At 41.0% G+C, this 12,145-nt stretch overlaps 1 protein-coding gene across 3 annotated transcripts in view; it reads left to right on the top strand.

Moving 5' to 3' along the window:
* UBR2 (ubiquitin protein ligase E3 component n-recognin 2) overlaps positions 1 to 10,011 on the top strand; it is a 102,785-nt gene extending 92,774 nt beyond the window's left edge. For all 3 annotated transcript variants that reach the window (XM_070456423.1, XM_070456420.1, XM_070456422.1), the window contains exons 41-47: positions 938 to 1,068; positions 2,072 to 2,180; positions 2,497 to 2,553; positions 2,864 to 2,941; positions 3,747 to 3,917; positions 5,851 to 5,952; positions 7,771 to 10,011. In XM_070456423.1, the coding sequence (XP_070312524.1) occupies positions 938 to 1,068; positions 2,072 to 2,180; positions 2,497 to 2,553; positions 2,864 to 2,941; positions 3,747 to 3,917; positions 5,851 to 5,952; positions 7,771 to 7,912 (790 nt within the window). In that variant the 3' untranslated portion in view covers positions 7,913 to 10,011. The remainder of the gene's footprint in view (positions 1 to 937; positions 1,069 to 2,071; positions 2,181 to 2,496; positions 2,554 to 2,863; positions 2,942 to 3,746; positions 3,918 to 5,850; positions 5,953 to 7,770) is intronic.
* Positions 10,012 to 12,145: the final 2,134 nt, after the last annotated feature.

Below are 12,145 nucleotides of genomic sequence, written 5' to 3'. Positions count from 1 at the left end.
CTCCACGGGAGACGTCACCGCAGTGAGAAGCCCATGCACCACAACTAGAGAAAGCCCACATGAGCACAACCAGAAATAAATAAATATAGTAATGTATGCATGTCAGAAAAAGAGGGGGGGAAGTGGAGTTTGTTAAATAAAGGAAATTGCTGTCTGTTGACACATTTGAAAAAGAAGATGGGGGATCTGCAGGACTCCAAGACTTTTACTGTACTAACATGATTGGGAATCTCTGCAAGAAGGGTAATATACAGTTCTTCCCACACATTTTTAAGATTATATCCAGGGCTGGTAGAAGTTCTCGGAACCTCATATGTTATTGGGGCCGTTGTGATTTGGTTATAACAGTTTCATTTGACTTTCTGACAGTAGATCTCAGGAACCAAGCTGTTTGTTCTTTGACTAAGTTATCCCATTTCTGAGAATCCATACTAACAAAATAATCCACATACAGAAAAACCTGTAGACGTAACAGTGTACACTGATATTATTTATATTAGCAAAGAGTTTAAAGCAATCCAAGAATTTGCTTGCAGGGAGTAATTTAGTGTAGGTTATGATAGGTATTATCCAGAGTATTAAAACTCTGATAAAAATTATAGTTTATGGTATTCTGAAAAATGTGGGAGTTTTTTATGTTAATTTTAAATTTCATGTTACACTTATAACTGTGTTAGACTGATTAGTATGAAAGTAGTTTGCCAGAAGAATACCTGCTAATATTTTCCAGATTTTCTCTTTATGTAGCTATATTACTTTTATAAATTTTAATAACAGTGTGGAGGGTATATCAGCAGTTATACCTGACACCCTGGATAGTCAGGGCTTCCCTCACCTTTGACAATCAGATAGCAGTTGTCTGTTTTCACACTGTGCTGTAATGAGAATGAATCATTTTCAAATTAAGTTTCCCACTTATCATTTTTCTCTTTTTTAGTGCCTTGAAAGAAATGCCGTCTGGTTGGCATCTGTGGAGGAATGTCAGAGCTGGAATCATGCCTTTTCTGAGGTGTTCTGCTTTGTTTTTCCATTACTTAAATGGAGTTCCTTCCCCACCTGAAATTCAAGGTAATTCTAATTTCTTTCAAAATGTAGGAAATGTGTGTTGTCTTTCACTCCAGCAATTTAAGAATTAAAGTGCATTGCAAAAATTAAAACTTACTAAATCTTTAGATCGTAGCTAGTTGAGTGGTGATGTATAAAATTACAGAATTAAATGCATATTTATGTAAATATCTGATTTTCTTTGAATCTCAGTAAATGTACTGATTTTGTACATGTATAAAAATATAGTTTTGCTGTCAGATGTTAAAATGTTCAAGTATATATTATTTATGTATAATGGGTTCTTCAGAATTTAAAAAGGGAAAACTGAAATTCAGGTGGTTTTTAACAGGAAACGTGGCATTGAGGTTCAGAATACTCATAATTGCACATAAATCTGATTTTAATATAGGAGTTAATTTGCTATTTCACAGTTGTTCTCTATGTTCTGCTTCAATTCATTTCTTGAAAGTAATGTAAAGGTAGATTAACAGTGTACTGTATCTCGTAGTGCCTGGCCCCAGGGCCTGGGGTACCTGCATGTAATGTCACTCTCTACAAGTTTGTTGAATAGCATCTCCATCTAGTTAGTTGTCCAGGCACCACTGAGAGAACTTCCTAATCATTTGCACTGATGATTAAGTGAATGTTTAAATCCATCTCTCAGTAATAAAATTGTCTTATATTTCTGTACTGCTTTATACTTCTCTGGAGCTCCCCATATGTTATTTTTGTCATTTAATGTTCACAAATAACCCCATAAAGCATATCACACAGGACAGTTGTCCCATTTTGCATATGATAATACTGAAACATCAAGAAATTGTGGCCAGTTTAGTAAAAGAGTCGCCTGACTCTCTGGATTCCTTCCTGTGCCATCTTATTTACTTCCTGCAGGTTATGTACCTAGCAAAATTGAACTCTTCTGTCTTGTGCTTTTTTTTGTTTTAAACTCTGCTGTTGCTTACTCTAATATAGAATCTGCTCTTAATTGTTATATCTGTATCTCTTCCTTCTCTATTTGCAGCTTCTGGAACAAGCCATTTTGAACATTTATGTAACTATCTTTCCCTGCCAAACAACCTCATTTGTCTTTTTCAAGAAAATAAGGAGATAATGAAATTACTGATCGAAAGGTAATGACAATACAATTTTCTTCTTTATATTGATATATATATATATATATATTTGGAAACAAACTTGAGTTTATTGCATATTTTACAAAATTCTCAGATAGTGAGCCTGGCAAAATTCAATCCTTGTGATTCATTAGGCCTTCTTAGTTAAGGGTTTACCTTCGTGATAAGATTTTTGCCAGGCCCAGTGAATAGCATAAGTAGATTGGCCTGGACAGAGAACAGTAGTAGAGATGTTTATTTCCTTGTACATTTAGTTCTAGCCCGTCAAAAGTAAAAATGTTGTGTTTTAATTTTCCCTCCATTTACATTAAAGTTGGTGTCATAACATCGAAATTAAAAGATACCTGGAAGGTGAAAGAGACGCTATAAGGTAGGTGAAAGATTGTCAAACCTCTTGGTTGCGGGGAGGAGGTAGGGAGAAAGCAAGATACAAGTGTACAGTACTGTGTTGTCCTGATAATTTTTATGCTGAGTTCTTCAAGTAAAATGTGAATCCTAAGGCCCTATGTTATTTAAGAGTGCAGTGCATTTTTAATTTCTTGCTATAGCTTCTTGCTGCTGTGGTAGCACCCAGTTTTCCTCTATTTGACTAAATCAAAAGTTACTTTGCTATTGTTAAACAATATGTCCTCCTATTAACTGAGTTTCTGTGTGGCTTTTGTTTTGTTTTGTCTTTCTAGTTATCCAAGAGAATCTAACAAATTAATAGACCTTCCAGAGGATTACAGCAGCCTCATTAATCAAGCATCTAATTTCTCGTAAGTTTTGATATTAGCTTATTGAGCGTTTCCTGCCACTGTAAACACTTATTCTCTACACAGAATGTGAAAGATTTCACTGTTCTTTTCTGTTTGGGTAGGGAAATCGTAACATCAGGAGGACTTGACACTATTTAACTCATAAAAGGACGATCCCACCATCTTACAGAATAAAATATGAGAAACAGGATGCTGAGGAACAAGTTTGATTCATGACAGTTTATCTAAACCTTTTGCATTTTAAGTAACACATTAACTACAGATAGTTATATTCCTAAGCAGTATATATTATTTTGCATATATAATTGGTTTTTTTTTTCCCATTTATTTTTATTAGTTGGAGGCTAATTACTTTACATCATTACAGTAGTTTTTGTCATACATTGAAATGAATTAGCCATGGATTTACATGTATTCCCCATCCCGGTCCCCCCTCCCCTATAATTGTTTTAAGCTTTAAAATAACATTGTACCTATTCCTGTGGCTTTTGACATACATAATTTTTAATTCATCACTTTTCACTGTTGTATAGCGTTTCATTATCTGAGAGTAGCAGCATTTACCTATTTTTTCCTCCTGTTGATAATTTTATTTCTCCTTTCTCCTGTTGATTGTTTCCAGTACCTGATGTTGGTGTATATGTGTAAGATGTTATCTATTCCAGAAATGAATTTGCCTGGGCTATATGGATATATATGCTGTATGGATCTTCAGCTCTGCTTGATATTGCAGAATTTTTTCCCAGGACGGTTTTACCACCATCAGCTCTTTAGTCTTCACTTGTATTTTTTTTATTCCATGAAGGTGCCCCAAATCAGGTGGTGACAAGAGCAGAGCCCCAACTATGTGCCTTGTATGTGGAACCCTGCTGTGCTCCCAGAGCTACTGCTGCCAGACGGAGTTGGAAGGGGAGGACGTGGGGGCATGCACTGCTCACACCTACTCCTGTGGTTCCGGGGTGGGCATCTTCCTGAGGTAAGGCCCTGGAAGGAGCTTTCTAGCTTTAGATCTGCCACAGTAGATGCCTGTTGAGTAATGGACACAAGAAACTGCTGCATGGCAGAGAATTAGAGGCCACCATTTTTATTCATTTGAGGAAAACGGGGAACCTTGTCTCCACACCTCATATTGGCTCATGCTAACTCTGTGCTGATTCTTCCATTGTCATTTCCATCCCTGTGACAGTTCTGTTTTTCTTTCTTTGCGCCTCATTCTAATGTGAAACTGCTAGCTGTCTTTGATTTTCTACCCAGGCACAGTCAGAATTAATTGCTTCTTTTGTTATAATGGTAGGATTCACACATAGCACAGACTGATACAGGTAGTTGTGTGTATTCAACAGTGTACAGTAGATACTTATTAGTGACTGTATACGAGGCATTGAGAATGCAGTGGTCAACACAACAGACAAAAATCTCTGTTTTCATGGAGCTCATTTTCTCATGAGGGAGATAGAAAATAAGAATTTAGAAAGTGATCCATGCAGAAGAGAAAAAATAAGGCAGGGAGGGGAATGTGAAATGGCAGCTGAGGTGGATTTTATTATAGATAGGAAACCAGAAAAGGTCCCTGGGAAGGTGTCTTGAATAAAAACGTAAAGGAGAGGGGAGAACATTTTAGGGTGCAATGAGCAGCAAGTGCAGAATTGCTGGGGGGTGTGCCTGCCATGTTCAAGAAACAGAAAGGACGAAATTCATCAAACTGTGTTCTAAAAACGGATATATTTTATTTTAAAAATTACACCTCAGTAAAATTTATTTAAGAAAAGAGGGAATTCCCTGGCAGTCCAGTGGTTGGGACTCCAAGCTGTCACTGCCTAGGGCATGGGTTCGATCCCTGGTCCAGGAACTAAGATCCCACAAGCTATACAGCGTGGCCAAAAGAAAAGAAACAGCATGGAGGCTACTGCCACGCGAGTACAGTGGGGAGAGTCGTGGGCCTAGTGTGTCCCCTTGGCATCTCTGAGTGAGATGGAAGCCATCGCAGAAAGGAAGAAGTGACGTGAGTTTGAACTCCGCTGGGGCGTAGATTTCAGGCACATCTTACTACCTCCAGTGTACTACAGGTTCTCAGTAAATATTGAATTGAGCTAAATTACTGACACCAGAAAAAGTTAAGCAAGCCTCTCAACAGAATCAGGAAACTTTTTTTTAAAACCCTTAGGAGAAATACGAAAGTAGTGTTGTACTTTGTTCAGCATATTTCAGAATGCTTCTGGTTGAGTGGGGGTTGCTTTGTGTTTCAGGTCTATGTAATTTATAATGTCTGTGTACCATGTTTTAATGAATAATTTTCTCATAAGAGTGGTTGATATATCAGTAACTGCTTTTAGAAGTTAACTTTCTCATATTTAATTTTTTCAATGCCAGTTTTATATGAGTTGAGGAAATCTAATCCTAAATGTCCCTCTTCCTCCTTATATTGATAACAATACAGTCCTTTTAGTTATTTTTAATATTAGGCATGTGTTGAGAGGGGAGTTAGGGAGAGAATGGATATACACATATACATAAATGGCTAAGTCCCTTCACTGTCCACCTGAAACTATCAAGTGTCTCTGCTATAAATACCACTGCTTGCCTTCCAGCACTAGTTTTGTTTGTTTACATTTATTTATGATGTATAGTTGACTTATATTGTAGTAGTTTCAGGTGTACATCACAGTGATATAGTGGGTTTTTGGTTTTGTTTTTTTGCAGATCATATTTCATTATAGGTTATTACAAGTTACTGGGTATAATTCCCTGTGCTGTACAGTAAATCCTTATTGTTCATCTATTTTATGTATAATAGTTTATATCTGTTAACCCCGTACTTCTAGTGGTTTTGTTGATTTCTCTAGGACTTCAGTCCATTTGTGACTGAATTCAAATTTTGGTCCTTAATGTATAAATTGGTCTCTCTACAGAGTACGAGAATGTCAAGTACTATTTTTAGCTGGCAAAACCAAAGGCTGTTTTTATTCTCCTCCTTACCTTGATGACTATGGGGAGACTGACCAGGGACTCAGGTAAGGCCCATCCTGGGGAACTGCATTGGCTGGCTCTGGGCCTCCAGGACCTTCAGCATGAGGTGATCCCCATGAACCCTGTGGTCCAGAGGCCTGCCTGCTACCCGCCCAGGGCGTTAGCACAAGTGGCTGTTGTCTGTGGACTCTTCCAGGGCAGCTCCCCTTGCTATGTGGTTTGCCATTCCCATTGCTAGCCCTCAGAATGTCATGAGGGCCATCACGATACATAAGGGGGAGAAAATGGGACAGAGTGCAGCTTTTTTCCTTGTCTCACTCCAGAGAACTGCTTGAGGGGTCCTGCAGCAGCCTCAGCATCAAGCGTTGCAGGGAGAGCGCACTGTGGCTTGTGCAGTTTTGTGTGGGAGACCCAGTATTCTTCAAGTGATGAAAAAAGAGCAAATCTTAACTGATAAGAGATGGACTTACCTTACTACATAAGACTCTGGGGGACAAAGACTTAGAACATATAGAGCAGTAAACAGTATTTGAGGCAGTGTTCTGCTTTGGTCGCACCTATTTCATCAAAAGCAATATACGAACAGTAGTTCCTTTAAGCACTATTAAAGAATTTTCAGACTGCTTATTTTTGCCAAAATGGGGTAAAAACCTTAACCTAGATGTAGCTTCCCAGGCTTGGGGAGCAGAAGTTGAAGACCTGGAAACCAAAGCAAGGTAAGTAGTTGGGCTCCCCAGACAGTTGACTGACTACAAGGATACACTTGTGCCACCAGTTGATGGTTCAACCTGGTGCTCTGAGAAATGTGAGCTCTTAAAGCCCTTAACTTTGCAGTGATTTGTTATATAACCACTGGTAACTGAGAGCTTTGTTTTTGTCTCTTCTGACTGCTGGGTAGTCCTTGCATATTCCAGATGAGTTCCTGGTGTATTTCTTATGACTCTGTACCACCCCTTCCATCCCCCTTCCTCCCGTACCTCCATAAGCACATGGCTGACTCCTGCTGGTCTCAGTCCAGTGCCGCCACCTCAGAGAAGTCCTCCCTGACCACCCTGGCTAACGTAGCCTCTGAGTAGGTTTGTCACATTGGTCAGTTTCATTTTCTTCTTAGCCCACTTTATGACCCCGAGTCACTGTGTTTACCTGCCTACTGCCTGTCTCCTGGGCCAAATTTTATGTAACCAGGGACAGTGAACTAGCATATAACAGGTTCTAAATAAATACTGTTGGATGAATAAATGGAAGAATAAATGAAGAAAGAAATGAGCCAAACAGGAGGAAAAAAAAAAAAAAAGAAATGTGGGCTCTTAGGAGGAGGAGCCCTGGATGGAGAGTTGAGAGGACCGATGCTCTGAGTCGGGAGCCAAGGCCTCAGACGTGAACTCACCAACACCTGTTCTCTCGTTAAGTTGGACACCAGAGTTATTCATATTTGGCTGCTTTGCTTAAACATTGGATCTAAACGACGTACTTGGAAGAACATTTTTACCTGTGTAATGTTTTCATCCTCCCCCCGCCACTCCCTGTTTTACATTTTACCAACAAAATGGACAATGAATGCATAGTTTTAACCTCTCAACGTTAATCCTCCTGCTCAACCCCACCCTCCTCTTCCTCACCCCAGCCTGAGTCAGTGTAGTTTGTTTGTTTTCCTCTTCTTTTCTGCACTTACTCCCCTATAGCTGCTCCTAGCACACGGTCAGAGCTAACATATTAATAGCCACAGATGCCTGCCAAAGAGAAATTTTGCAGAGGATCTAAAACCAGTAACTTGTTAGCTTTTCCTAAACCAGGAAAGGTTGGAGTAGAATAGATGAATATACCACCAAATGCCTCCTGAGTGACATGTGTCTTCTTTCCAGACGGGGAAATCCTTTACATTTGTGCAGAGAACGATTCAAGAAGATTCAGAAGCTCTGGCACCAGCACAGTATCACAGAGGAAATTGGACACGCACAGGAAGCAAACCAGACACTGGTTGGCATTGACTGGCAACACCTATAGCTACTTCACTACCAAATACATGAACTTGGATTTTTGTAACCCAGCTGGCTTTTCGAGAAGGAAAATAGGAAATAGCTTCTTCTGAATTTGGAAATAAATTATTTAAGCTTTTTCTCCCCCCAGTTTTTATTTTTATAGCTTCTGGCTCCAGGAACTGATGAAAATCATTTTCTGCCAGCAGATTTTCTTGCATCGCTTGCTGTGTCCTTCAGACATAACTTCTTGAATTTTCGAATCCAGGAAGGAGCTTCTCTTCCTGGGCTGGACTCAGCCCGTTTGTGGGCAACTGACTGCGTTTGACTGTTCCCCAGTCATCTGAGCCATGTCACATTACTGAGCACAGGGAACTCCAGGCCGGAAGCTGATTCAGCAGCAGCAGGAAGCAGAGTCTCTGGTGTTTTGGGGGTCACACTTCCTGGGCCTGCTCAGTGACTCTCAACCTGGGGGCTGGGTCAGTGTCGCCACAGCTGATGGCACCCTACCTCTAAGCAAAGCAGTGTGTTTCGAAAGTGGCATTCCCTGTTTCCACTGGCTGTGAGGGGGTTGGGGGACACTTGCTGGAGGAGCCTGTGGGAATCCGAAGAGGAGACGGTGGTGTCTTTATGTACCAGCTGATTTTCAGGGCTGTACGGCTGTACAAGGTTGGATTCCCCCCTCGTTTTTTGTTTTTTTTTTTTTCTTTTTGCAAGACTTTTGGCTTTGAGGAAAAAATCCTCATTTTAAAGGGCTTTTTGAGAACTTAAGAGTATCCTAATTTTTCAGATAATATATTCTGTTATTTCTAAGACTAAGTTGAAAGAGTGTATTCATCTAGAATCAAGCACTTGCAAAAAAAAAAAAAATGAGAATTCAGTGTTTTGAAATTCCCTCACCCCCACCCTTCCAGCATTTTCTGGAATAGATGAATTGCTGTTTACCTGCTAGTTCACTTAGTACATTCCTGGGACAGCCTGTGTGCCCAGGCTTTTTATTATTTTTGAACCTTATTCTTACTAAGAGGTGCCTTCCTAGAATGATAGCCGCTTAGTAAAATAGTTTATAACCACGCCATGCCACACACCACTCTCGCATGATCATGTGTGCTAAGAGCTTGGGTACGCGGAGAGTGGTGGCAGATTTGGTGGAGGAATCAGTTCGGAGTCTCTCTGAGGAGGGACTAAGGGATGAATGAATAATAAGAGGCTCTTGGACTTTTTTAGCCAATACAGGTAACCGTTTCACTCAGTTTTCTTTGAACTGCGTCTGAAAGTTGCATCCTGCTCAGCTTCGCACCCTCCACAGTACACCCAGGAGGAAGGCCGGAAATCCAGATGTTCAGCTAAAGTCAGTGGTGATACAGAAGCCACACTTGCTGCATCACCGAGGTGGTGTGTGAAGAACCCCTTCCTCTGAAAGGACGAACTTGACCCTTCTTACCTGGGACTGACTCACCCATCTGAGAGGGCGCTTCTTGCCCAACAGGAAGGAAAATCCACGTTAGAGCCCAGCGCTCATCCCCTCTCCTGGCCTTTCTCCCTCTCTGGTGGTGTGGTCTGTTTATGGCATCATGATTTTAATGTTTATTTTGGCCTTGGTCACATCCCCACTCCTTTAGCTTTTAAGTCCAGCTTCTTTTGGCTTTTCTCCAGTTGTTAACCAAGCTTAAACTCCAAATAAAACCAGGTTTCTCCCTCTGTAGTAGGATTATAAACTTCTTCACCAAATCATAACAATACTTCAACTTTTAAAACTGACTTCATATAAGCCTGCTGTTAGCAGAGGGTGTCCCTGGATTCCGTTTTCTGAGAAGGTCAGGGAGTCTGAGAGAAAATGAATTTACATCAAGTAGCAACACACACCCTTTTATCTTCTGGTGTGTGTATCATTAAGCTAATTGTCTTCCCCAACTAAGGAATCATCTTAGTCATGATTTGTTCCGCATGTATTATGTTTATTGTAGAAATGTTTATATAAACATGCTTTCCATATCAGGGAAAAATCATATCTGTTTAATAAATTGGCTATAACTTTATTATCTGTGGACAACTTGTAAAATTGGGAATGTATCATATGTAAAAAGTTTAAAGATATCCAAATAAATGCTTTAGGTGTTGACATTACTTTGGGTCTGCCTACATTTCCTTTGTTTTGTTTCACACAGTAAAATGCAGTGGAATTGTCCCCCATGTCACCTTGCTACAAATAAAGTGGGACATCTGTATTAGCTTGAAATTTAAGATGCTTATATTATTAGTGTCAATAATTATGGCTGTTAGCCAAACTATCTTGACCTTCTGAAGAAAGCTTGCTCATCATTTCAGCTGATTAAGTCTCATATTGATTGACTATGACAACTTGTGACCTTTCTGAACCATCTTGGACCTCAAATCACTGGGAAAACAGGGCCCTCAAAGCCTCTCCCAGCTGGAAGTTGTTTCCAGGTTTAAACTCTTCTTGCCTGTTCTTACCTGGTGATCGCCAGGTTCTCCTTACACTCCCCAGACACAAATGAAGCTGCATCCTGCATTTGCAAGGGATTCATTGCCTACAACGAGGTGCTCTTGAAAATCCTCTTAAAAGGAAAGCATCAAATAGTTTCCATTGTGCTTTCTCTGTCTCCTGGTCATTAATGCTGCTCCCAGCTTACTCCCTTCCCTGATCCTTACATCATAAGTTCCAGGACTCATTAAGTCCCTCTGACATGCTCCCTTCTTTTGTCCCTACTTCTGTCTAAGTCTGGCTTATTGAAGTTTATTTTCCAAATAGTGAAATTCACCCTTTCTAGTGGATGATTTTATACATGTTAACAAATGCATACAGGTGCTTTTTTAACAAACCACACTTGGTTTGGTTCCATTGTATCACCCCAAGAAGTTCTCATGTGCCCCTTTTTGGGCACCTTCCCCAATCGTGACCCCAAACAACCAGTAATTTTTTCTGTCCCTTTGTCTTGCCTCTTCCAGAGTGTTATATAAATATATCACATGTAGCGTTTTGAGTCTGGCTTCCCTCTAAGAAGACTGATGCATTTGAGAGCCATCTGTGTTCCTTCTTATTGCTGAGTCGAGTTGCATTGTGCAGATGTTTACACGGTCATCAGGTAAAAGATATTTGGGCGATTTTTCATGATAAGGAACACAGCCACGACAGACAGTGCTGTTCGGGTTTTTGTGTGGACCACCTGTTTCCATTTCCCTCAGGTGAAGAACTCAAGAGTTGTTGTATGTCTTAATCTTCTTTATACCAGGCTCACATGACCTTCCCCTTCACTTTGCCACTTACACGCATCCTCTGATTTAGAGGACAAGATACAACGCCCTCAGGAATCAAGGTCTAATATTTCCTCTCTTCCAGCCAATCTCATGTCCTCTTAAGACCAGGAGGGCATCCTCCCCCTGAACTTGCATGTTATTCCCACACATTCTTAGCCCTTCACACACAGTGCTCCTGGCTGGCTGCACTGCCTTTGGATCTGGTAGCAGGTCAGAGGCCCTGATTGTCCTGCACCACTCCACGCCTGCCCCTGACTAAGCTGCAGACCTGCTGGCCTAGCATTACAGGTGCCTGGAGAAGGAGAGAAGAGGCGGGGAGTGTGAGGAGCAAGTGCCTAATCTCATTAACCTGAATTGAGGTTACTCAGGGTTTATTGACTGGTGGCTCAGTCCTGGGCTTGAAAATGCTGCAGGAGGCTGTGTGGTCTTGAGCTGAGGCCACAGATACTAGGACACCTATTAAATGTTCAGAACAAGTAGCTGTTACTGCTCCTTCACTGTGGAGTAGTTGTTTTAAAAACGGAAATCCTAAGACGCTGTCTTTACCTCTCACCTTTCCCCAGGGTTAGGCTGGCAAGACTTGAAAAGCCGAGTCCCTTGGGAGAAATGAACTTACACACTGGCCCAAAGAAAGAGTGAGGTTAGACACAAAGAAAAGCCTGATCCCAGTCTTGCTGGGCACTTGTAGAGGACCAAGCAAGATGGGCAGTTTCCTCTGGGAGCGACCTGAGAAGACTGAGGATGCAGCCCACGTCAGTCAGAGATGCAGTCTGTGTGATGAGAAAGCAGCTATTGGGAGTTGCTGCCTAAGCATTTTACCGTGTGACAGCCCAGCTCAGGACATTCAGACAAACCCGAGCTTAGGTTTCCCTCCCCCAGTATTCCTAGTCTGCTTTTCCCGAGGGTCCTTTTAAAATAAACACTCAAGATGGAGCTTAGCCCAACCACCTCTTTACGTAATTGGTGCTCACTGCCCTGTTCT

Source organism: Odocoileus virginianus, chromosome 27 (assembly GCF_023699985.2).
Source record: "Odocoileus virginianus isolate 20LAN1187 ecotype Illinois chromosome 27, Ovbor_1.2, whole genome shotgun sequence".
Taxonomy (NCBI): Eukaryota; Metazoa; Chordata; class Mammalia; order Artiodactyla; family Cervidae; genus Odocoileus; species Odocoileus virginianus.
The sequence above is the reverse complement of the archived record's forward strand: the minus strand, read 5'-3'. Positions and strand labels throughout refer to the sequence as shown.